The sequence below is a fragment of the Perognathus longimembris genome, chromosome 27, assembly GCF_023159225.1.
Source record: "Perognathus longimembris pacificus isolate PPM17 chromosome 27, ASM2315922v1, whole genome shotgun sequence".
NCBI classification, from domain to species: Eukaryota; Metazoa; Chordata; class Mammalia; order Rodentia; family Heteromyidae; genus Perognathus; species Perognathus longimembris.
Genome location: NC_063187.1, coordinates 6,969,107 through 6,996,112, shown reverse-complemented (window position 1 = coordinate 6,996,112; position 27,006 = coordinate 6,969,107). Strand labels below are relative to the sequence as shown.

Genomic DNA, 27,006 nt, shown 5'->3' with positions numbered 1-27,006 from the left:
CCTCCTGTTTTCATTCCTTTCTTTGGTATGGTTAGGGCTGACCTGAAAACTGGAGTAACTAAGTATAAGTTTTAGTGTTAAAATTATAACAGCTTCTAAACTCTGGTGATGACTCCATGATAGAGGGCTTCACCCCCACACATGAGACTAGTTTCTTATAGTTTGACTTTTAAACATTTAGGGAACAATTTTTCATTTCTATGCCTGGGTTGCAACCATGGAAATGGACAGCAAAAGTGATCATAGTGATAGACTATAGAAATAATCATAATAGTAATAGAAACGCCATGGTAACTGTTGGGGTTGTTTACTTATGATTGAGTACTGGATTGTTTTAGGCTGCTCAAGCTTGCTTAGTGGCAATAGGAAAACATGGACACAATTGTTAAAATAAAGTTGGTACTAGGTCAGCCCGAAGGCAATATTCTGCTTCTGTAAACAGCTTGCTTAACCCATTTGTGACTTGCTCTACCCCCTGCACTAACCCTATGCATCAGTGCTACGTGACCACCTGTTGTCAATTCCTGATATGTGCGCCAGTTCCGATATCAAAGCCCAAATAGATAACTGAAAGGGTAGATAGCCAAAAGAAATAGGACAAGACTTACTTGCTAAATGCCATCCAATCAAGTATCTGCCAAGTTGGAAATACCCTTCCCTTGTTGTAATCACAATAAAAACCATGCCTATCTGAGGGTCAGGACTCTCAATCCAGATCTGCTGTGTGGGTGACAGTTGGGAGTGCAGGCTTGAGCTTGCAATAAAGTCTCTCATGCGTTTGCACCGGTATATGGCCTGTTGGTGGTCCTTTTTTTTGAAATATTTATTTAAGAATTAAATTTTGTTGACACAGGGTTGTGCATAATGGGTACTTTTACATAATAGGGCAGTGTGTACATTTCTTGTGATATCTTAAACCCTTGTTTTTCTTTCCCTTCGCTAGTTCAGGTAGACATGTATACAATAAACAGTGTACCAAAAACATACGTAGCCACCTGGCATATGCCAAAGGAAATTTACCTAAAACTTTAAATATAACGTCAACAATAGAGTTTGCTTATCCATATCTTATACGGTCATACATGCATAGCTTTTGAGCTATTGTGATCCACTGAGAGGTCTATTGTTGACCTTTATATGTTGAGTAGTTGTTTAGTTTTAGTTACATATGGTAAGGTCGCTGACCCAAACCTGTGGGAAATACCCTTTGACTAGAAGTTTTTTTGTTTCACAGACCTGGTCCCTATTGACCCCACCTCCCTCCGCCTTAACAGTCATAGATCAAGGAGATCATGCCCCTTTGTTTTTTGTGTTCTAGGCTTGTCTCACTCAACATTACTTGTTCAAGTTCTGACCATTTTACTGCGAAAACCAATATTTCATTGTTTCTAATCGCTATGTAGTATTCCATTGTGTATAGGTACCACATTTTTTGGATCCATTTTCCTCTATGGAGGGTCAGCTGGGTTTTGTCCATAATTTGGCTATTGTGCATTGTTCAGTGATATCCATGGAAGTGAAAATGTCTTTTTGATATCCTGAGACATGTTATTCAGGATAGATGCCTAGGATTGCTATGTCTGGATCATAGGGTAGGTCTATGTTGAGCTTTTTGAGGAACCTCCAGTGTGGATCCCTTTGATGTCCACCTCTTGCCTTATTGCTATGGCTAGGGATTCCAGCACTATGTTGAAAAGAAGTGGGGAGAGTGGGCATCCTTGTCTTGTTCCTGAGTTTAGGGGCAATGGTTTTAGTATCTCCCCACTTAGTATGATACTAGCGGTTGGTCTGTTGTATATGGCTTTTATTGTTTTAAGGAATGTCCCATCTATTCCTGTTCTCTCCATTGTCTATCATTTTAACCTTGTTCTTTCTACTGACTCTACTGTCTTCCACATTTCCACGTCACTGAAACTAAACCAAAATCATCACCACCCCCATACATTTTACTCTATTTCCTTTATTACCTCTAACTTACCCTCCTGATTTACTTCCCGGACCTCAATATTCCATTGAATTCTGGTTATTGGCTACAGGGTATCCCTGCTTAATCCGAGTGAATCAAAGGGTTTGTAGAGAAAGCCAGTCCAAAACGAACTTAATATAAGAACATGAATTGCTCATAAGTTTGTAACAGTAAATAATTAACTACTGAATAGAGGACTCAGGTTGGTTGTTATATTGAACTTGTATTCTTTAGGAACACCAAATCTAATTTTATACACAGATATACAAGGTATCTCTATATAACTGTGACCTTCTAAGACTTGCACAAAACGGCTTGGTAAGGTCTGCTTTGGGTCTTAAACGGTGCTCACAGGTGCTTGTAGATTGGCATTCCCAATTCAAATGGGCAGAAGAAACACAAGAAAGATGGCAAACCATGGAGTCTTATCTCCCACTCAAAACAAGCAGGAAGCAGAGCAGTCAATCAAAGACCTTCCTTGCATTCTCTCAGACTACAATGGAACAAATTTAGAGCTCAACTGAAACAGCCACCAGAGAAAAATCCTACAATTCATGGAGACTAAACAACACACTACTTAACCATCAGTGGGTCATTGAAGAAATTAGAACAGAAATTCAAGTGTTTATGGAATTCAACAAAGATGAGGAAAATTTATATCTCTGAGTGCATACATCAACAAACTGGAGAAACAGCAACTCAATAATTTAAGGAAGTACCTTAATATCCTTGAAGGAGAACAACAAGCCAAACCCCAAGTCAATAGACGGAAGCAAATAATTAAAATCAAATCAGAATTAAATCAATTAGAGACGAAAAAAAATGAAAGAATAAACAAAACATAGAGTCGGTTCTTTGAAAAAATCAACAAGATAGACAGACCCCTAGCAAACCTGACCAAAAACGAATGCAGCACTCTCAAATAAACAAGAAAAGAGATGAAAAAGATAACATCACCACGAAACAACCAAAATTCAAAACACAGTAAGGGACGGTTTTGCAAACCTTTATGCCAACAAATTCGAGAACTTGGGAGAGATGGATTATTTCCTAGAAAAAACTGATATCCCAACCTTGAGCATTTTAATTATTTGCTTCCATCTATTGACTTGGGGTTTGGCTTGTTGTTCTCCTTCAAGGATATTAAGGTGCTTCCTTAAATTACTTTGTTGCTGTTTCATGTTGGGGTCAGCTGTGCCTTTAAGGGGCCACAGCTGACCTTGGCCTGCCCTTCCCCTTCCTGCCCTTGTCAGGAAGAGAAGGCTCTGCTCCTGAGGCAGCACTTGTGTAATGGAGGACACCTCAGAAACCCATCCTTAAGGGGCTGGGCCTCTGCCCCTGAGGCTGGTCCCCTGACATCATTTGATGGGCAGCCCTCTGTAACCAATCTGCAATCCCTTTCTTGTGCCCGCCATCAGGGATATAACTGGGGGGCTCCTCATTTGAATGAAGTAGAACGTCCCAGGGTCGTCTCTGAAACTCCACACGCCTGCGTCTTCATTGGTTTTGTGGGCATCGCGGTTTTGCACCCACACTTGCCCCAAGGCTAATCCCGGGACCCGACTCCCGCGTCCGTTATCCTACTGGCAGGAGGGGGCGTGAGAGAGTTGGAATGGATCCCCCGCCGAATAGATAGGTAAGCCCAGGACCCTTCCCCACGTGATGGGGAGGGATAGAGCTAAGCCTGGCAAATTTAACAACCCCAAAATCCAGTTTGTTGGTGTATGCACTCAGAGATATAAATTTTCCTCTGAGTACTGCCTTTGCTGTGTCCCAAAGGAGCTGGTACTTTGTGTCCTCATCTTGGTTGAATTCCGTAACCATTTGAATTTCCATTCGAATTTCCTCAATGACCCACTGATGGTTCAGCAATGTGTTGTTTAGTCTCAATAAATTGTAGGATTTTGTGCGGTGGGTGTTTGAGTTGAGTTCTAATTTTATTCCATTGTGGTATGAGAGAATTCAGGGAATGGTTTTGATACTTCTGAATTTGTACATATTTTCTTTGTGCCCTAAGACGTGATCTATTTTGGAGAATTTTTCATGTGCTGCTGAGAGGAATGTGTAGTCTCTTGTTTCCGGGTGGAATATTCTGTAGATGTTGGTTAAGTCTAGTTGGTCTATGCAATTGTTTAGTTCTGTGGTTTCTTTGTTCAGTTTTGGGCGTGTTGATCTGTCCATAGGGGACAGTGGAGTGTTAAAGTCCCCAAGTATCAATGTGTTTGGGTCTATGAGTGTTTTTAGAGTCAGTAGTGTTTGTTTGATGAAGTTGGGTGCTCCTCTATTTGGTGTGTGGATATTTAGGATGGTTATATCTTCCTGTAGGAGTGATCCCTTTATTAGTATGTAGTAACCTTCTTTGTCTCTTCTTACTTTTGTTAATTTGAAGTCAATTTTGTCTGATACTAGGATTGCAACTCTGGTCTGCTTATGGGGGCCATTTGCTTGGTAGATTTGATTCCAGCTTTTCACTTTTAGAAGATATTTACCTTTGCTGGATAGATGTGTCTGTTGGAGGCAGCAGAAAGATGGATCTTGATTTTTGATCCAACTTATCAGCCTATGTTGTTTGATTGGAGAATTAACACCATTAATGTTTGAGTTAGGATTGAGAGATGATCGTTTGTTCCTTTCATTTCACTATCTTGATAAAAGCTGTGTCCTCCCATTTTTTGATCTGATATTCTGGTTTACTATTTAGGGTTCATTTCTCTGTCTGTATTGGGATCTTGATTTTTTTCCTTGTATAGTACATCTTTGAGGATTTTCTGTAAAGCTGGTTGGTGGAGATATATTGCTTCAGTTTTTCCTTACTGTGGAAGACTTTTGTTAGACCTTTGGCTATGAATGAGAGTTTAGCTGGGTACACTATTCTTGGTTGGTAGTTATTTTTTATTTAGGGCTTGTCATACCTCATTCCAGGCTCTCCTTGCTTACTTGGTCTCTGCTGAGAAGTCTGGGGTAATTCTGATTGCTTTTCCTTTATATGTGATTGTTTTCTTCTCCCTAACAGTTTAAGGATTCTTTCCTTGGACTCTATTGATCCTGTTTTGATCACAATGTGTCACTCCTATTCTGTTCTGGTCGGTTTGGGGTTCTAAATGCTTCTTGTATCTGTATAGGCATATCCTTCTGGATATTTGGGACGTTCTCGGCTAATATTCTGTTAAATAGGTTTCCAATTCCATTAACTTCTTCCTCCAGGTTTTCCTCAATACCTAATATCCTTAAATTGGGCTTCCTGATTGTGTCTTGAAGCTCCTGGAATGATCTGTTTCGTTGATTGGATTGGTTTTGTATTGATTTTTGGCCTTCCTCCATAGATTCTAGGGAATCTTCAGCTCCTGAGATTCAATCATCTGCTGCAGTTAGATGGGACCGTAGGATAGCTACTTGATTTTGATTCTCTTTTCCTTGTGACTGGTCTTTCCTGATGATTTCCATGTCATCTCTTAGGTCCTGTACGGACTTCTTTTCTTCATTATCTTCATTAATTTGATTTGGAGTGCTGTCTCTCAAATCTTTTAGCTGGGTAGGTATCTTTTCATTTGACTACTGAATTTCATTTATCTTTCTATTTGTCAAGGCCATGAAGTCGTCTATGACTTTATGGAAGGATTGCTGTATTGATTCAAACTTTTCATTTATCATGTTTATCAGTAGACTTTGTAGAGCATTTTGAGGGTTCTCTTCTATATCTTTGGTTGAGTGCCCTGCTTCCTGCTTGTTTTGAGTGGGAGATAAGATTCCATTGTTTGCCATCTGTCTTGTGTTTCTTCTGCCCATTTGGAGTGGGAATGCCAATCTACAGGCACCTGTGAGCGCCGTTTAAGACCCAAATCAGCCCTTCCCAAGCACTGTTGTGTAAATCTTAGAAGTTCACAATTATATCAGATACCTTGTATACCTGTCTATAAAATTAGATTTGGTGTTCCTGAAGAATACAATTTCAATATAACAACCGATCCTGAGCCCTGAATTCCGTAGTTACATATTTACTGTTACAACCCTATGAGCAATTCTTGTTCTTATCTTAAATTCTCTTAGGACTGGCTTTCGCTATGAACCCCTTTTATTCACTCAGATTTAGCAGGGATACCCTCTATGTAATAACCAGTAGTCAATAGAATCTGGAAGTCCTGGAAGTAAGTCAGGAGGGTCAGTTAGAGGTAGTAAAGTGAATAGAGTAAAATGTATGGGGGTTGATGGTTTTAGTTTAGTTTCAGTGACGTGGAAATGTGGAGAAGAGTAGAATCAGTAGCAAGTACAAGGTTGAAATGATAGACAATGAAGTTAGCAGAAAAGAGTGGAGGTGCTCTTCAAAGGAAAGTACTTTTTATAGGAAGGGAATGCAAAGAGAAAAATAAAGAAAAAAGTACTAGAAACTGTGCACAAAACAGAAAAAAAATTTAAAAAATAAAAAGGAAAAAAACCCAGACAAACGAACAACCAAACCAACAACCACAACAACAACAAACTTGATAAAACAAACAGGTAAAAATGGACATCAAAAAACCCAACAAATTTTCCAAAGTTAAAAGAAAAATATAAAATGTTTGAGAAGAAAAATCATAATGGTAACTTCATGTTTGGGTGGTCTTTCTACAGTCTCTGTTATCCTTGCAATGGCCTGCAGTCTATTTTGCTGCTTTGCTGGTTTGACTTGCTTTCAGTTTGCAGGGGGGAATCTGCTCTGACCCTCCTCCCCTGTTAGTGAAATTCAGATTCTCTGTGGGTCACACAGCTTGCAGGTGGTCTTTGGGTGTCCTCTGTAGATGGGGACGTGAGCATTCTGAGGAACCGTGGCTCCTCCGTCTGCTGTGGGGCCGCTGACATTGACGCCTGGCTTTGAGTAGGCTGTGGACTCAGCAGGGCGGGGCGCCTCTGGCCTGGTTTACTCGGCTGAGAGTTGCTTGCCTGGAGGAGGTTCCTCACTCCTGAGCGGGGTGGCCTCCTTGGTGGAGGTGGCTATGGAATTCAGCTCTGTTTCAGGCTGGGAATTGGGCTTCCTCTGTGACGGGTCCATTTAAATATCTCATGAATTGTTTGTTTCCCCATCTGGCATTTCCATGCCGCTGGTAGCTGCTCGCCGCTTTTGCTTTAAATTTATAAATTCCGGCGGGCAGGGTGGGGCACCTCTGGCTAAGCCTCCGCCCAGGACAAGCCTCCCGCCTGGGCAGTGGGAGCTCTCTTGGACTGAGCTGGCTCTCACGGGTCGGTCCCTCTTTCCCTTTTCAAAGATGGCTCCTTTGTCCTCACTATCCCCAGGCCGGCTTTAGTTCCAGTCTGGTCTGACTCTATGCCAGTGTCAAAGATGGCGCTTTGCTCTGGCAGTGAGGGAAGGGCAGTGGGGGATAGCAGTGGGGGAAGGGCTACCTCCCAGAAGCTGCTCTGTGGGCGTGAGTGAGAATGTCTTTTGTGGGGTACTCCCGCTTTCTCTGTGGTTTACTCATGTCCGTGCTCAGCTTGGGATCCACATGTGTCTGCCACCATCTGGAGGATTTCTCCCTGTTCTACGCTGTGTGCTTTAGCCGTGTAGAGTGTTGGTCGCTGTGCCGGGCACTGTGCCGGCCCCAGCACTGGCGTGGCAGGTGGACACTGCCCGGAGCTCTAATCTGTGTTTTCAGACCAGCAAAGTCGATTTTTTCTTCCTGGCCAGAATCCCTGTACTGTTATAACTTACTTTGGCTGTCTGTCTAGGAATAAGAGTTTCTATGGTGTGGGAAAACTGCGATGTCAGATGGAGCTCAGCTAGTGCTCTGCTGCTCCTCCGTCGTCTTCTCAGAATCCACGTCTAATGCTCTTCCACTTGAGCCACAAAACAAAAGGGGAAATGGTATGAGGGGAAATTCAACATCAAATAACTAATGACCTCCCATGAAATCCAAAGGAAGCCTTTCTATTTCTGCAACGAACTGCACAATGCAGTTTTTCTGAGTAGTTGAAGCTGTAGTGGTTGAGTTTTGATCAAATGTGCCTTCAACATACAAACCACAGTCCATTTGTTCTTCCCTTATGGGTCTTCACTTGTGCCCACCTGGAACAGCAAAAATAAAGTGATAAATCCAAAACAAAAAGCAAGAAAGAAATATTCATACTGGATTCCAATATCTCATGCATGTAATTTGACTCAGGAGGCTGAGATCTGAGGACCCCATTTAGAAGCCTGCAGGCTAGGAATGTGTGTCACAGTATTATCCCCAAGAATAGCCTCACAAAAAATTCTAGTAGTCTTGAATTCGTAGGTACTGAAGAAGTCTGAGAACCGTTGGTCACAATTCAAACCCAAACTGGGCCAAAAGTCTGTGAGATATTCTTGGATTTGATCATTAGTGTAAGTGGTAATGCACTAGCTTTGAGAAAAAGTGGCTTATGTACAGCTCCCAGGCCCTGAGTTCAAGACCCCGTTCAGCACAAAATTAAAAGAAAGGAAGAAAGGAAAGAAGGGAGGACGCTAATCAGGGATTTCTGGAGGGAGGCAGGGACTGAGAGATATAGAGAAAGAAGGTGACAGGAAGCAAGCAAGGAAGGAAAGGACAAAAAATGAAAGGAAAGAAGCCATGAAGTTAGGTAGGAACAAGGGAAGGAACCAAGGAAGGGAGAGGGAGGGAGGGAAAGGAAGACACAAAGTCCACATTTCTTGGCGGAAGGTATAAATTGGGCTGGCTGCTCTCCTTTGGGTCCTCTGCAGGCTCAGGGTACTGGATCATCTGTGGAAATGCCTTGAGGAATGAGGCTATAAGCTTGGGACATCTTCCGTGTTCAGTATATTATGCATTTGAAGGACAAAACAGGGCCGGGTGGTGTCCCTGAGCTTTGATACTCCGTGCTAGCCCTCTATCTACTGAACAACAGCACCTTTTCTGGCTAATTGCTGGGTCATTGGAGATGAGTCTCAGGGACATTCAGGGCCAGGCTGGCTTTGAACTGGGTTCCTCAGATCTCGCCTCCTGAGGGGCTGGGTATAATAGTGTGAGCCTTGAGGGCTGGCTCATTGAGTTTTTGCTATTGCATTATTTTGATGATTGTTTTATGAGTATGAATCAGTTGTGCACAGTGGTGGGGTGCATTCTTTGTGATACAAACACTTAGTTTCCCGATTTGTACTCATGTTTTCTGCAGTTCCCTATCAGGAGAAGCCATCGTTATTGCTATCAATCCTACACACCCCATCTAGAAAGATCTGAGATTCCACCCTGATTCAGGTTCTTAATACCGAAGTACCTTGGATGAGCAACATCTTTGTTATATGTTTCAGTGATCATCAAATATCGTTTATGAGCACTCACTAGTTTATTTTCCTCTTAAATTGTTTTCATTTTGTACCAGTTTTTGAAGTCTCAAACACTTGCTTAGCCTATTCTGCTCAAGGAAAGTGCCCTACCGCATGGGCCACACCACTAATTGTGGTGAGGTTGGGGTCCCCTTGGTCCTCTTGGTGGATGAGATGTGGGTCAGGTGTGCAGGGCTCTCTGAACCCCAGCAGGGCCAGGCACTGCCTTCAGACTCTACAACTCTGCGGCTGTTCTCTGATTCCTGGGTATCTTTATACCCCCAGCCCTGCCCTCACTATCCCATCTCAACCAAAGTGCAGTTTATGATGGGATTTCTGAGCCTAACACAGCACACGTTGGATGACTGATGTGTCGGGAGCCGAGCTAGCAGCTAAGCTCATCCTGACCTCTGGCTGTGCCGATGTCGCCAAGATGTCGGGAGCCAAACCTGCACCTAGGTTCATTATCACCTCTGGCTGTGCTGTTACCGCCAGGATATGCTAAAGGCAAAGTCCACAGCCACTGTCCGGAATTGCTTTGTTACCTTGTGTTTACTGTAATCAAATGTTGTAAACTTCAAAGCCTCTTTGTGTTCTGGAATTTTAACAACCCTATGCTATTCCTTGGTTCCAAAACTGCATATAAGCTGGGAGTTGAGAATAAACTGTTGCTGCAGTCTTGAGTCTCAATCTCGAGATGCAGACCTCCCGTACCCCATCTTTGTCTCTTGTCTTTTTTCTCTTGCCTTATTTTTCCTTTTCCTTATCCCCGCCGCCCCTCAGTCAGGATTCCTGCTCCCCTGCCGGCTGGCCCGGCAGGCTGATGTATTTTTGGTTAATGAAAACAGTGGTTGGAACTAAAATGCGATGGGATTAATGGCGTGACTCACACAACCCAGCTTCTCAAGTGTTCTACTTCTCTAGACCAAACTGGATTTCTGAGTTGTTCTTGACTTTATTAGATATAAGGGTCTGGATACTGACCGAGAAATGGAGGTTTCTGATAGATCCAAATAAAGTTAAAAACAGAAACAAAAAAAACAAAAAACAAAAAACAAGGACAGCCAGCCCAATGTAGGGCACCCACCAAGTTATCTGTATTCCTTTTTCCCTGTCCCTGCCTTCTTCCTTCCCACCTTCTCTCTCTCTCTCACCTCTCTCCCTCCCTCCCTCCTTCCCTCTCTCCCTTTCTTCTTTACTTTGGGATAGAGTAACTTGCACTCAGATCCTGATTTTTCTGTCATAGCTATTTATGTCACAGCTAGTGGTCTACCTATGGCTTGAGCCCCAAAAGTAATTACCCATTGCTCCTTCCTTCCATCCTTCCTTCCTTCCTTCCTTCCTTCCTTCCTTCCTTCCTTCCTTCCTTCCTTTCTTCTTTACTTCCATCCTTCCCTCACTCTCTCCCTCCCTCTTTGCTTCCTTCCTTCCTTGCTTCTTATCTTTCTACTTTTCTTTCTTTGGTGGACCTGGGAAGACATGAAGTAAAGATATCTATATAATGAAAGATTAGTGCCTGAATTCTCATGCCATTTTCTTCAAATCTCGACAACAACTGCATTACATCTGGAGGAGTCTCATCCCGAAATGGGTGGGAGATGAAAAAATAGTTCCCTTGTTGTCATGGGAGGTCCTTCCATATTTGATATTAATTCACATCCCCCTATATTTTCTTCAAAATTGGATCTGGGTATTCTTGTCTTACAAAATGCATCATTGATGGGTTTGTTTGTGTGTCTGTTTGTGTGGCAGTTCTGGGCTTGGAACTCAGGACTTGGGTGGTATGCATGAGCTTTTGTGAGAAATGACAGCACCCGTTGTTGATAGGATTCTAGTTGAGCCCAATCTTCACTTCCAGAGGGAAAAGGAAAAACAAACAAAGAAAGAAAGGACAAAGAGAAAAGAAAGAGGGGAAGAGAAAAGCAGGGAGGGAGGGGCAGATGGAGGGAGAAAGGAGGAAAGATGGAAGGAAGAAATGCAGGCAGGAAGAAAAGAAAGAAGAAAGGCATGAAAGAAGTGAAGAATGGAAGGAAAATATGAAGGCTGGCAAGCGAACTAAATAGAATGGAAAAGAAAGGATAAAACTGTAGAAAAGAAGGAAAGGATTGAAAGAAGGAGAGAAGAAAAAAAGTGAAGAGAAGAAAAGGACAGAAAAGAAAATGAGAAGAGACAGACAAAGAATGAAGGAAGAAGGAAAGGAAGAATGAAAAATAAATGCAAGTGGGGTATGGAAGGAATGAAGGAACAAAGAAATAAAGGAAAAGGACGCAGAGAAGAATGTCCAGTGGTCTCTGTGGATGCTATAGAGCTGGGCTGTTGGCTCTCCTGGGGACCTGCGTGGACCCAGGGCAGTGGAGCATCATGGGAATTCCTGGAGAGATTGAGGGATAGGGGTGGGAATTGTTTTTGCCCGGGTGTGGTTTACATTTCAAAGAATAGGAACCTCAGTTTGAATTAATCTGGAGAGTGATACCTGTCTAGGTTTGCTGGGTGTGGCTCAATAATCCTAACCAAATCTGCTCTGTGATTGGTTGACATGCACTTCTAAAGGCAGGGCTCAAGGGAAAAAAGGAGGCCAGGGATCAGAGAACAGAGGCCCTGATCCTGCAGTCAGTACCTGGCCCTGCTGGGCTTCAGGTAGCCCTGCACAGCGGACCCATATCTCATCTAGGAAGATTAGCAAGAGCACCCCACCCTTGCTCCAGCGTCTCGTCATGCAGAGTCTGCTGAGCCACCTGACCCTGGCCAGCTCTGCCCTAGATGATCTGCCAGTGCTGCTTTTCCCTTCGCTGTTTATGCAGGCCTAAACTGGGGGCCGCAGAGAAGTGCTAAAGGCAATGGTGCAGGCCGGGCCTTTCCCTTCCCTTCCCCTGGGGGACCTGGAAGAGTCAGTAGGACCAGAAAGCTTCAAGGCTGTCCTGGATGGGCTCAATTTGCGACTTAACACCAAAGAGCGGCCAAATAGGTGGAAATTACAACTGGTTGATCTGCAGGGTGAGCACCCAGGCATTTGGACGCTGGGGTACCCTGCCATGGCCCAAATCTCCTATCTAGGGTTCCCGCCTGGCGAGTTAAGAGCAAGTCCCTGGACAGGGATTGCTGAAGAGCAACCCTTGATGATCGCCATGGACCTGAGCATCCACTATAGCCCTAAGGACCATCTCCAAGCCTTCCTGCTTCAGTGGGCCTGGGAGAGGAGAGAACGAGTCCGGCTGTGCCCCAGGTTGGTGGAGATTCTGTAAGACTCCAGCTCTGAAACCCAGAAGGCTCTGCAAGTTGTGAATCTAGACTAGGTCGTGGAACTACTGGTGAGTAAATTCAGTCTCGAAGAAACCGTGCAAATCTTTGCTTCATTTTGGAGCCAGATGAAGAGCCTTCACTTCCTGACTTTCTACAATACAAGTAACTTCACTTCCTGACTTTCTACAATACAAGTGGCCACTTTGACACTTCCAGCTCCCCAAATTCCTCGTATTCATCTTCCTAATTGGGGGCATATCTGGGGCAGCTGCAGCGTCTCCAGGGGCTGCAAATGCAGGAAGTCCTATTCCTTGGTGGAAAGCTGCCCGCCACCTTCAGGAGAGTGCCACCTTTGAAGAAGTTGTCTTTGAGCTTGTGTAATCTGCAGGAAACTGACTTGAGGTTTTTGTCCCGGTGTCTCTGCACCAGGCAGCTCCAGCACCTGTGCTTGAGGAATTTGTCCATGAAAAGCTTCAGTCCTGAACTCCTGAGAGCCCAGTTGGAGCAAGTGGCCGGCACCCTGGAGACCCTGGTGCTGGAGAAATGTGAAATCACAGATGCTCAGGTCTCAGCTTTCCTACCAGCCCTGAGACAGTGCTCCAAGCTCAACTTCTTCAGGTTCTGTGGAAACCATGTCTTCATGGACACCCTGCAGAGCCTCCTGGGCCTCATGGCTATATTGGGCCACTTGAGTGAAAGCATCTATTCTCCCCCTGTGGAGAGCTATGGACCCACAGGGAACTTGGACCCTGACAGTTATTTTTAGGTTCTGGCTGGGTTGGCCCAGGATTTGGGAGATGTGGTGACAACCCCAAATAAGATCCAGACCTGCCCAGGTTTCTGTCATTTATGCAACTGTTTACTATACTACTTCCTAGGGCCAGATGGGTCCTGGGTGCTCAGAGATGAGGGGTTTCAAAACCATGAGGCTCTGGCTGGGTAATAGGCCATCTCTCTGTGTCTTTTCTTCTCAGGAATAGAATGTAATCGTGTGTGTGTGTGTGTGTGTGTGTGTGTGTGTGTGTGTAAGAATCAAGTCCTGTGAGCCTCATCTTTCCAGTTCAATTGTAGCTCTGGAACCCCAGGATCTTTTGTGCCCTTTTCCGGTCCAGGCATCCCATGCAAACCACATCAGAAGTCTATAATGTATCCTCTCTGGGAAGAATTAGAACACAATCTTGTTTTTTCAAATGTTTGTGATCAAACCTCCACGTCCAGCAGCAGCCCACTGATGGCCTACAGTTCATTGTTTCCATCCACCACTTCATTTCAAAAAGAAAGAGCAAAAATAATAAATAGAAAGATGTCTTTTCTCAGAACTGTACACCATAAGGAATGTTCCGGCCTTGAATCTTAGCTACACAACATATAATAGATGTGAGGATCATGGTTGAAATCAGCCGAGTTTTGAAAGTCTATGAGATTCTCATCTGAACTGAACCACCACAAAACTAGAAGTGGAACTGTGTGTCAACATGGTAGAGCACTAGCCTTGAGCAAAGAGCTTAGGGACAGCGCTCTAGCTATGAATACAATCTGGAAACCACCAACAAAAAAAAGAAAGAAAGAAATTGTCATTCAGACCAAGGCTGCTTCCTCTCACTTGTAATTATAACTACTCTGGAGGCTGAGATCTGAGGATCACAGTTCGAGGCCAGCCTCAGCGATAACATCTGAAATTTTGATCTCCAATTAACCAGAGAACAACCCGGGAATGGAGTTTCTGAGTCACATGGTAGAAGGCCACCCTCGAACTGAGAAAGCTGAGTAGCAGTGTTTGGGCCATGATTCCATTTCAAAGTACTCTCACACAAAGAAGCAAAAAAAGAAAAACAGAAAGAATGTGCCTTATCATTGTTATTTTATATATACCATGTGAAATTACGCGCTTTTTTTCTTTATTTCCCCTGGTTTTACCCCTGTTATCTGGGTAACTGATTTTAGTACCATGAATATTCTGTATTCATGTAACTGAACTATGGAAGGGAAAGGGAATATCAACATGGAGAGACAAAGGAGAAAAAGACAAACCAATGCAACAGCAATACATACAAAAATATATGGTGAAAACCAACTGTACAATTTGTGGGCTGGGGAGAGAAATGGGGAGGAGTGAGGTAAAAAATTCAAAATCAATTAAGAAAAAAAGAATAAATTATCTGTCCTTCTTGGAGATGGAAATCCCTTATTGGATGAATAAAATTATTGAATTAACGAACTCCTGGATTGTGTTGTGTGAACATAATGTACAGGAGCTGAACTTATGTCAGCAGAACACAGGAATAACAAAGTGGTATGAAGCCTCACATCCCATTTTGTGGATGATGAATCTTTCTGCACTTTCGTTTCCTCATCTATAAATGGATTCTAATAAGAAAATCTGGAGCGGTGGGGGGAGGTGTCAGAATTTCAAAATCAAGAGCCAGAGACATCCCATGAGAGCAACTGAACTCTTTCTGCTCCTCAGGCTTACTGCCCAGGATGATGGAGGGACTTCCTGCATGTAGAGAGCTTCGAAAGGCTACGCCCTAAAATGGTGCTGGCCTTCGCCTTCCGCCCTCCCGCCAGCGAGTGCTCTCTGTTGTAAACAACTCCTTAAATGGGCATAGCTTGCTGTCTGGCTCTCTTCTTCGTACCTGGACCTATCGGTGATCGCCCCGTGACACACTGGGGTTCGCTAACCAGAGGGTATATAGGGCAAAACAGAAAGCTCCCAGGGAGAAGAAGAAGATTTTATAAGGTCCTGAATAAACTGCTGAGAGAAGAATCCGGTGTTGTGTCTTCCTTGCTGGCCGAGGTGGACGCGACAAGTGGTGGCCCGTACGGGGACCCTTATCAACCTCCCCCACAACGATTCAGAACTCTCCGCAGTCAGGGTGGTGCACCGGTAAGTCCCCCAAGGACAAGGGTGGGGGATCCGCGATAAGAGCGGGAAAAGAAAATAGGCTCCTCACTGTAGATAAAGGAGGAGCAGGAACCCTCGGGTGGAGGGACAGAGGTATTAAAAGAAATAAACTGAAGTGAAAGTAAAAGTGTGTAGTTATGGGCGCTTCCTCTTCGCACCCAATTTTTTTGGCTCTCAATGAGCTCTTGCGTTCAAAGAAGCTGAAAATCAACAAAAGTATTTTAGAGAAATTTTTAGCTAAATGCGACACGGCCGCCCCCTGGTTCGCAGTTTCCGGGAGCCTTACTGTGGCTTCCTGGGAGAAACTAGGGAGGGACCTGGATTTTGCCTATGAGCATGGAACCTTAAAAGGTGGGGTTAGACCCATATGGAAATTAGTAAGAAGCTGCCTTAATGATCAACGCTGCGGTAAAGCGGTAGAAAATGGGCAGGCAGCTTTGGAGAAGTTGCAGGAAGAAAGATAAGAGAAGGCCGCAAGTGAAGGCCAGGGCACTAAGAGGGGCTATATCCTGATCTGGCGGAGTTGGATTCCCCTGAGTCTACAGATTCGGAGGAAGTGGAATCCATTTTAGAACAACTGGAGGAGATGAGAGTAAGAGGAAGAAAGGCCCGGAAAGAAAAGAAGAAGCGGGAACGAGACAAAGGTCCGCCCTATGACGGTGCTCCCACTCTTTCCGCTCCTCCGCCATATTTGGGAGGATCCGGAAGTAGAAGCTCTGGCAACACTTTTAATCCAGAAATGTGGAGGACAGTTAAAACGGAACTGGACTTAGCTTGCCCAATATTTCAAGACCCACAAGGACAGAGATACCATGAGCCCTTGGATTTTAAAGTTATTAAATCCCTGGCTGAGTCTGTGCGTGCTTATGGGATAAATGCAGCCTTTACTGTAACCCAAGTGGAGGCGTTGCGCAGACACTGCATGACTCCCAGTGATTGGAGTGGACTTGTGCGCGCTTGCCTTAGCCCTGGACAGTATTTAGACTGGAGGGCCTTTTTGCTTGAGTTTGCAAATGAACAATAAAAAAGAAGTCAGGGAAATGGCGGCTATTACATGACCTACGCGCCATTAATAATCAGATGCAAATTATGGGTCCAGTACAAAGGGGCCTGCCTTTGCTGTCGTCTTTGCCTTCTTCTTGGCCAATTATTGCTATTGACATTAAGGATTGCTTTTTTTCCATCCCTTTGTATCCTCAGGATAGTGTTAGGTTTGCATTTACTGTTCCCTCATGTAATCATGAGGAACCCGATAAGAGATATAAATGGGTAGTTTTGCCTCAAGGCATGGCTAACAGCCCTACCATGTGTCAACTGTATGTTGACATGGCTATTCGCCCTTTGAGAGACAAATACCCTCAGTTGAGGTGTGTACATTATATGGATGACATCTTGCTTACAGCAAAGAGTGGACAACTATTGCATTCGGCATATGGGGACTTGGTTAAATTATTACAACAGAAAGGTCTTTATATTGCCCCTGAAAAGGTACAGCAGGACCAAATAATTAGCTACTTGGGTGCAAAAGTAACCCCTTTAAGTGTTTTGCCACAAAAATTGGAGATACGCAAAGATGGTTTAAAAACATTAAATGATTTTCAAAAGTTGCTGGGTGATATTAACTGGATACGTTCCTACTTACAGTTGCCTAATTCTGAATTGAAGCCCCATTATGCTGTTTTACAAGGGGATACAGCTTTAGACTCTCCTAGACAATTAACTAAGGGAGCTAGAATAGCCTTAGAAAAGGTTAAAAAGAGACTCCAACAAACTTGCTTAAAACGAGTTCAAAAAGGCATGGATTTTTTTTTGTGTGTCCTTCCAACCGTGTCACAGCCTACTGGCTTGCTGTGGCAAGAAGGCCCACTGTTGTGGATTCACCCACAAATATCTCTAGAAAAATCCATAAAACACTACCCACCTTCAGTGGCTTCCATTGCTTTGTCTGGAATTCAACAATGTGTACAGTTTTTTGGCAATGTTCCAACTACCATTATAATCCCCTATACTAGTCATCAGGTTAAGACATTATGTGCCACTATTGATAAATGGGCCATTTTTTTATGTAGTTTTCCTGGGAATATAGATAATCACTTTCCGAAACATCCATTGTTATGGTTCTTTAGGGAACACCCCGTTGTATTTCCAAGAGTGACCTCCTCCCAGCCATTACAGGGAGCCCCCAATATATTTACAGATGGATCCAAGACGGGAGTGGGGGTCTATATGGTTGAGACCCAGCAACCTGTACAGCATCAGTTTTGCCCGGGCACGCCTCAAATGGTGGAACTACAGATTGTTATAAAGGTTTTTGAGGCTTGTCCATTCCCATTTAATTTACTTTCTGATTCGGCCTACGTTGTTAATGCCCTTAAAGGGTTGGAGGTCTCTGGACCCATTAAGTCCTCCAGCCCAGTGGGTCTATTTTTCCAACAGTTACAACGATTAATATGACAAAAAAGAGCAGGCTTTCATCCTGTGCACATTCGTGCCCATACAGGCCTGCCAGGACCCTTAAGTGCGGAAAATGATGTAGTTGACCGATGGACCAGACAAGAGTGGGCCTTTTTGGCTTCCACTGTGGACAGAGCTAAAGCCTTCCATAAAAATTTCCATGTTAATACAAGAGCGCTTCAACAGAAGTTTCGGCTTTCTCGAGCGGCTGCACAACAGGTGGTCCTAGACTGCCCTCAGTGCATCGTTTATCAACATCCGCCCAGCGTTGGGGTTAATCCCCGTGGTTTGTCGCCACTTAAGATCTGGCAAATGGATGTGACTCATGTTCCTAAATTCGGACATCAAAAATATATGCATGTGTCCGTGGACACCTGTTCAGGCATCATACACGCCACACCCCTGGCAGGAGAAAAGGCTCATAATGTTGTTACCCATTGCCTGGAGGCGTGGGCAGCTTGGGGAAAACCTCAACAGCTCAAGACTGATAATGGACCTGCTTATACGGGACGCCAATTTCCCTCCTTTTGCAATTCCATGGAGGTACAACTTGTACATGGCCTGCCCTACAACCCCCAGGGCCAGGGCATTGTGGAGCGTGCACACCGCACGCTTAAAAAATGTTTACAAAAACAAAAAGGGGGAATCGGCTATGGCCGCACCCCGAAAGAGAGACTTTCCCTTGCTCTTTTTACCATCAATTTTTTAAATCTGGATGTTAATGGTCAGTCTGCAGCAGATAGGCATAATGAGCCTCATAGTCCAATGAAAGGACTAGTAAAATGGAAAGATGTGTTAACAGGGACCTGGAGAGGCCCTGATCCCGTGCTGTCATGGGCGCGAGGTTTGGTTTGTGTTTTTCCGCAGGATCAACAAGACCCGGTGTGGGTGCCTAAACGTCTGGTGAGAAGAGTGCAACATGAAGAAACCCAGGATACGGTTGACGATGATCCTCCTGATGGTGCTTGCCTTGGAACAACAGGGAGCGGCAGTACTGAGATGGGGGATTCTGTCGGTATTTCCCATGCCCATGCCGGTTCGGCATGATGCCCAAATGTTTCCTCGCTTATTTAGTAGTAATAAGACGCTGGATGTTCCTTATTTACCCATGGATTCAGTAGAGGCCTCACTTGGGGAGAATAGAACTTTTTCCCTACAAGGGACTCTTTGCTTTCAAATCATTCGTAATCAGTCTGAGGTAAGCCCTTGTATTAGCCTGTATAACCAATCAGCAGGATGGTTTGATTTATCCCCGACCGCTTCGGGTCCCTCTATTTCTGCTAGGACAATGTTGCTTAACGGACGGTGGCCAGGAAAGTGGGGTGGTGAGCTTCCACCTGCTCAGCCTAAGTGGGCTCCTTATTGTTGGGGAACTAATTGGGGAGACTTTTGGTCTTGGACTGGATGCCAGTCCCATACGGTGATTTGGGCTAACTCAGACAAGAGCTTTACCTTTTCCCCTGGGATAGGCACAGTATTTAATGCTACCTATACAGGCCACAATTATAGTGATCAAAATCCCTATCAAACTTATGTTTCTAATCCTTTTGATAATTGGCTCTTATGTGGAATAAATGGAAGCTGTATGAATATAAAACCTATGGCCATGATAGCTGGGGGGGAACATGGACATGGGAGCGCCTCATGGAGCACCTCTCAGAGTTGGGGAACTTGGGGTATGAAAGAGCCTATTATACGGCCGGGGTTTTTGGGGGTAACTAATACAGGATGTGTAGAAAAGGGCATTACATTTAAGGATTTTGTTGTATATAAACCTACCCCAGTGTGTGTATATCCTCCTTTTGTGTTTATTGTTAGTGAGAAAGACCTTTCCTTTTGCCATAATGAGACTTGCTTTTATGCGCAGTGCTGAAATGCTTCTAAGTATGATTTTGCTTTGATTGCTCGCATGCCCCGATGGGTGCCAGTGCCCGTGGACGCACCCAATGTCATGGTGCAGTTTAGACAAAAGCGAAATTTTGGCATTACGGCCGCTGTCGTCACCGCCATATCCTTGGCTGCGGTCGGAGCCACCACCGCGGATGTTGCCATGAGCCATACAGTGCAGATGGCCCAAACTTTAAATACTCTTTCTGCCAATGTAGCACAAGCCTTGCATGTGCAAAAGGGGATAAGTGCCCAGTTAAAAGGAGACTTTATGGTCCTCAACCAACGGGTGGACCTTGTACAGGAACAGCTTGATACGCTTTGGCAGCTTGCTCAGCTTGGCTGCCAGTGAAAGTATGCTGGACTCTGTGTAACAAGTATACAGTATAAAAATTATACCTGTGTGGCAAATTTATCTAAACAATTGTCTAGTTATCTTTTAGGAAATTGGACAGGAGGATTTGATGTGCTGATGGAGCAGTTGAGGATTGCCATTACCACCATGAACTCAACCCGTGTGGATGCCGGATTGGCAAACGGGTTGTCCTCCTGGATCTCAAACGCCATGAACCACCTGAAGGAGTGGGCAGAGTTGGGGGCCCTGATCGGCCTTCTGGCTATGGTCATCCTGGTGTGCCTGTGGTGTATTTGTCGTATTAGAGGTTTCCAGCGTCGCAATACAGCCATGATAGTTCAAGCTTTCACTGCCATTGAGGCCGGACAGTCCCCCCATGCGTGGCTTGCCACACTCAAGAAATAGCGCAGGATGCAAGGCTAGCGCACTACACTTGGGAGACGCATCCCGGCGCTTGCCCCAAGGAGAACATGTCAGATTGCATGTGGGTTGATGCCCTGGGCCCCACCTCTGTAAAAAAGACATCGGACGGATCTGGTAGTCCTTAGGAAGGCGCCTCCTAAGTAAAGACCAGTATTATGTCCTCAAGATAATTTTTCACAGAGATCTGACCTCTACTCTTGCCTGCGGCTAATAAAACAAAAAGGGGGAACTGTAGAGAGCTGCGAACGGCTACGCCCTAAAATGGCGCTGGCCTTCGCCTTCCGCCCTCCCGCCAGCGAGTGCTCTCTGTTGTAAACAACTCCTTAAATGGGCATAGCTTGCTGTCTGGCTCTCTTCCTCGTACCTGGACCTATCGGTGATCGCTCCGTGACACACTGGGGTTGGCTAACCAGAGGGTATATAGGGCAAAACAGAAAGCTCCCAGAGGAAAAAAAAAGATTTTACAAGGTCCTAAATAAACTGCTGAAAAAAAAATCCGGTGTTGTGTCTTCCTTGCTGGCCGAGGTGGACGCGACACCTGCAGAACTGAACTCAGAAGAAAGGCTGCTGGAGGTCAGGCAGGCTCTGATCTGCCACTAGAGACACGAGTCTCATGGACTTTCCTGCTTGGGCTGCCTTTGAAACCTGGTCCTCATTTCTCACTTTCTGGCATATAGGCAATGTTCGTTTAGTCACTTTGAATTCACAGTATACTTATTTCTTTAATGGGACTCTTTATTCAGTGCAGGGGCCAGCTGGCAGCGAAAGGGAATCCTGATTGAGGGGGAAGGATTAATGAAAAAGAAAAATACAAGACAAGAGAAAAATGACAAAAGACAAAACATGGGGTTATGGAGGTCTGCGGCTCAAGATTGAGCTGCACTTTTGCCAGATCACCCCTCACTCCTATGGATAGGCACACAGGCCCATCCTAGGTTTTTCCTGTCTTGTTCTATTGGTCTCTGATTTAGAAACCCAAGAAATTTATTTTACAGTGATAAACCTTTGCATAAAAATTTCTGACCCTTAGCCCTGATTTTTTTAAATTAAACAAACTTTTTTTAAAAACAGTAGTTCCTTTTTCAAACACTACAATAATGCTTTAAAGCATTTGGTAATGCCCAAACTTGATGACCATGTGAGTTTAAACTTAAACTTACTGAATTATATATCATACTCTTTAACATGTTTACACCCACATACAAAGCACTTGACAAAAACCCAAATCGGAGTGCAGTTGCAAATTGTTCGAAGTGCAGGTAACAGGCAATGCACGGAATAGATTACGCACAGATTTCTCCAAAAAATGCCTGTCTCCAAAAATGCCTGTACCGAGGAACAATTTATTGATGTGGCAGCGCGTGGCAAATTGTTCAAAACGAGCTAAGAGACTACGCACGGAGGAACACACTACGCATGGATCCAAAAAATTGTCTGTCTCCAAAATGTCTGTAACGAGGAACAAGTTACCCACATGGGGGTCTGGGGTCGACTCCCACAGATCCCGTTGGCAGCCCTATAGCGCCTCCACCATGGCTCTTTTGCCAGCTTCACACACACACATCCTGCAGGGCCACAGCACACATACACATCGTCAATGCCTCACTCAACTTACTGGCCGGATTGTCATGAACCCGTGGTCGGGTGTCTGTGTGGGATTATGGGGTATCCATTACGAGCCCCCACTGAAATGATCAGATGTGGATCCCCCGAAGACCAATGCAAGCAGCAAAAAGGGCTTTTATTTCTGGCTAGCTCAGTCCTCCACACACTCAGTAAACTGATGACGCTAAGAGGCCCCGAGCCTAGGGCTCGGGGCTCTATACATTCTTTGGGGAAGGCAGGGTGCTATTGCTCAAGTGGTAGAGACCTAGGCTTGAACAAGAGAGGCTCAGGGACATCACTCAGGCCCAGAGTGCCAGGGTCAGAACTGGAACACACACACACACACACACACACACACACACACACACACACACACACCTAGAGAAAGGCTGCAATTCACTATGTTACCTTGTGAGTGCAAGGTGTCTTGATCCATGATACCACTTCCATCTTTCTCCCCCATCTCTCCCAACCTACCCTCTCATGTGTGCTAGTTTCCTTTCCACATATAGGCATTAAATATTAAGAATTCTTTTGTCCACCTTCCCTCTGTCCATTCATTTACCCTGATTCCCCTTGACCTCTTTCCTCTCCCCCACAACACAAGTCCTGGTATTCTGTGTGTGTGTGTGTGTTTGTGTGTGTGTGTGTGTGTGTGTGTGTGTGTGTGTGCCTCTCCTGAGGCTGGAACACAAGGCCTGTGCATTATCATTAAGCAATTATGCTTAAGGCTAGTGTTCTACCACTTGAAACAGAGCTCCATTTCCATCTTTGTGGTGGGGGTTTATTGGAAATGGATTCTTAGAGACTTTTCCTGTTGGGGCTGGCTTTGAACCATGGTCCTCGATTCTCAGTCAGCCACCCGGTCATCAATGATTTGACAAGTGAAAGTGTGCCAAAGGCTGATATACTTTGTTTTTCTTCAAATATCTCTGAAACATCAGAAAACTGGAACAACGTGCTTAGCAAAAGGAAAGAACAAAATTATATGAAATGAAATTCAAATTGACCTGTCGCTAGCTACAACTTCTGACTGTGCCATTACTAGAAAAATGAGTAAAAGCAGCTTATTTATTGAAATGATTCCAACGATGTAAATTAATATCTAATGGCAAAAGAAACCCGCTTGAAAAGATATGTAAGTTTCTTCTTAGGAGGGCTTAATTTGCACAGGGCCTTTTCTGTTCCTAAAGCCATGCGCACAATTTATATCAGGCCTTATCAGAATGATGTAGCACTTGGGGAAAAAGATGCAGCCCAGGAGCCCTATACTGGAGGCCAAGATGGAGAAGACCTCCACAGCCACCATGACCTTGCCCTTGGCACTGTGGTAGACAGGCAGGAAGGTGAGCCACACACTGCAGAACACTAGCATGCTGTAGGTCAGGAACTTGGCTTCATTGAAGGTGTCAGGCAGGTTCCTGGCCAGGAAAGCCACAGTGAAGCTGGCCAGGGCCAGGGAGCCCAGGTAGCCCAAGACACAGTAGAAGGCAGTGTAGGACCCCTTGTTACACAGGATGATGAGGTGGCCATGTTCAGAGTGTGTGTCTGTGTCAATAAATGGAGGAGAGGTTCCCAGCCAGATACCACAGAGAGTCACCTGGATCAGGGTGCAGATGGGAATGATGAAGTTAGGAGCCCCTGACATCAGAAGCCTCCTCATCTTTCTCCCTGGAGTAGTGACCTTGAAGGCCAGAACCACAGTTACAGTTTTGGCCAAAATAGCAGAAACAGCGACAGTGAATGCAACTCCAAATGTGGTTTGCTGTAGAATGCAGGTGACTGTGTTGGGACGACCAATAAAGAGCAAGGAACAGAGGAAACAGAAGATGAGGGAGAGGAGCAGGATGTAGCTGAGAGCCTGGTTATTCGCCTTGACAATGGAGGTGTTGTGATGTTTCACAAATACCCCAAGGACAGCTGCTGTGAGTGTCGATAAACCAAGAGCCATGCAGGCCAAAGCCATCCCTAAGGTTTCCCCATATGCCAGGAAGCTTGCAGCTCTTAGGAGGCACTGGTTTCTCTGTGTGTTGGCATACTGGTGATCTGGACACTTCACACACTGCTCCATGTCTGGTGAGGAAGACAGAAACCCATTAGTTCCTTTCCAGTGCTTAAAATGAAATTAGGAAATACCTATCTAGAAAAATTCTGACATATTGATAATTACTAGCATCAACTTCATATGACCATGTATTACTAGGCTTATTTTGTATGGTTTTTATATTTTCATTTTGTTCCTACACTTGGCTCTAAATTTTAGTTGGAGCTATTACTATGAAAATCATTTATTTTCTTCTCTGCCATTCCTAATGTCCTAACCATAATTTTAGACATCTCCTCATTCTTACATACTATTTTTCACCATTTTGTACACACTCAATATCCTTATTTAAAATGAAGACTAAAAGATGTTGATTTTTTTCTGTCTCTGCTTCATATAGATAGCAGCACTGTGGTCCTTCCTTGTAATTGTGATATTTGGTTTTCCTACTCACCTGTAAAGAACTAGAGTACAGAGATTATAATTATTGTTTGAAGCATTACACTCAGGCCAGGCAGAAGTGTTGAACCAAACAAGAGAATTTTCTCTGCTTTAATAACAGTTCTGGACAACTAGGAAATAAAGATCTGTGTTTTCTGTATAATGTAAAAAGAAATTGCACAACATGGAGACCTTATTATTAACAGGATTTTGTATTCTATATGATAGAAAATATGATAACATTCCTCAGTATTTAAATAAACATACATACATTATACTAGAAAAAGTTAATCCTATATTCAATCCAGAGCCCATGATGTCTTTTTCTTTTCAAGAAGCAGTATCATCTATTGTTGTAATTCAACTACTAATTGAATGAGGGAAGACTTTGACTGCAATTTAAATCCATGACATTCGTAGTCCTTTTCATGGTATGTGTGACACTAGGAGAGAACCTGTATTTCTCCCTCTGCTGTGAACTTACCTGTCCCATTCGCCATCTCATTCTCTGTGCAAGGGGTACAATCAAAGCAACAGGCAGCCTTTCCCTCCTGAAGCGATTTCCTGAATCCAGGACTACAACTTTCACTGCAGACAGAAAGAACAGCCTGAGGAACATCAAATATGTGTCAGAAACTGTTTAGGCTTTCCCTAACATTCCCAAGTTTCCTTATTTGAACGACTAATTCACTGACTGGATTTATGTGTATTGATATACTACTCTAAGGAGTAAAAGTCGTTCAAATTACTTACAATAGCATATCAATACACATAAATCCAGTCAGTGAATTGAATCCAGCTATGGATTCCACGTCCTGTCACCACAAAAGCTGTATGTGCTACCTCATTCAATGATTCCTCTCATGGAAGAGATCTAAGTAGCCGCTCAACTAATCATTAAATAAAATCACCAGAATAGGGAACGAAATAAGTCTTTCAGATACATAAAGCAATTCCTTTGGTACTTCATTGGTGTTAGAGCCCTGCTAAGAAACATGCAATTTGTATTTTATGACAATATTCAAAATTCAAATTTAGAAACAACCTGAATTTTTCTTGGAGAGTGGTGATCCTGGACCTTTAACTCAGTGTCCAAGAAATGTCCTTGAGCTCTTTTATTTTAAAATTAATGATCGATTGCTTGATCTACAGCTCTAGCTTAGTTTTGAGGTGTTTTAGTGACATAGATTCTCACAAAATTTTTTTGTCTGGTGGGGCTCTAAAATGAGCTATAATCTGAGATTTTAGGATGTGATCTTTCCAAGTAAAGAGAAATAGAAGCATCAGCCAGCAGCCAGGACCTCTTTAGTGGTGGTTAAATGAAGATAAGAGTCTCCCATTTATTCCTACTGGGCCTGAATTCAAACCATAACATTCAGAACTGAACAGCTACTATTACAGGAGTTAGTGCTGGCATTAAATCAGGTATATATTTGACCTACTTATATGCTCTTAAAATCATTACAATTAAATAACAACTCACCTCTGTAGTTTCTATGGCCCACTCTACCAAATCTTCAGATAAAGATAGTTGATGATCATGTAGAGCAAATGGAGAAAACTGTCCTATTTTCACCTTAAGATCAAGACCTTGTGGAATATTCCAAGTGTTCACAATGTCATAATCTGCCTCCAATTTTCTTTTATCATCTAAAATCAGCTGGTCTCCAGCAGGATTCTGAAATTGGGTGTTCTTCAGAAAAGTGTGCAGCTGGAAGAGATACATCATCTTATGTTGAGGTATATACCAGTGGTTAGAAAGAAAAGCTGAATTAAGAAAACGTCCCTAGTGGGTTGGGAGTCTACATTCAGACCTGCTGCATCAGTGATGAGCCTGACCCAGGCTTGAGCTTGCAGTAAAGACTCTCATGTGATTACAAAAAAAAAGAAAAGAAATAGAAAAGCTCCTGTGTGTCTTTCATCTCTGATTCAGAATTCAAGAAAAGCACAGACACCTGACAAAGCACTGCAGAAGAAAGTCTTTGGAGAAATAAGAACAATTTCCCTGAAAGCTGGTCACACAGCAAAGTGCTAGAAGGCCTCTTTTCAAGAGAAACCGATTTCATTTAAATAAGCATAAATGCAGCAATTCTCAGGTGGCTAGAGTTTTCCACAACAACTAATTCTGTGGGTGTCAATAGTTATAGCTTGAGCTTGTTCAAGTTTTAATACCTAAAGGAGAAAGAATCTAGATTACTTATGAGAAACAGAAATACTTGTGCTCAGCAGGTCATCCTTAGAAACTCATAGGGAAAAGGTGATTATACTCTTTTCACACCATTACCTATGTGTATGTGGAAGTTATTAGTTATTAGAAGAAAGAATAGAAGCATGGAATTGATTTCTTTCTTGCTATTGGCCTGTTCTCCATAAGAGCACAGGAGCACATGTCTAGAAACCTCACAGACATATA

At 43.8% G+C, this 27,006-nt stretch overlaps 1 protein-coding gene across 1 annotated transcript; it reads right to left on the bottom strand.

The window, feature by feature from the left end:
- Positions 1 to 23,258: 23,258 nt before the first annotated feature.
- Positions 23,259 to 26,214, bottom strand: LOC125342818 (vomeronasal type-2 receptor 116-like; the record flags this gene model as incomplete). The annotated part of the gene is made up of 3 exons (XM_048335124.1): positions 23,259 to 24,181; positions 25,078 to 25,201; positions 26,077 to 26,214. Coding segments are annotated over 3 exons (1,185 nt in total), but the record flags the coding sequence as incomplete, so codon positions are not given.
- Positions 26,215 to 27,006: the final 792 nt, after the last annotated feature.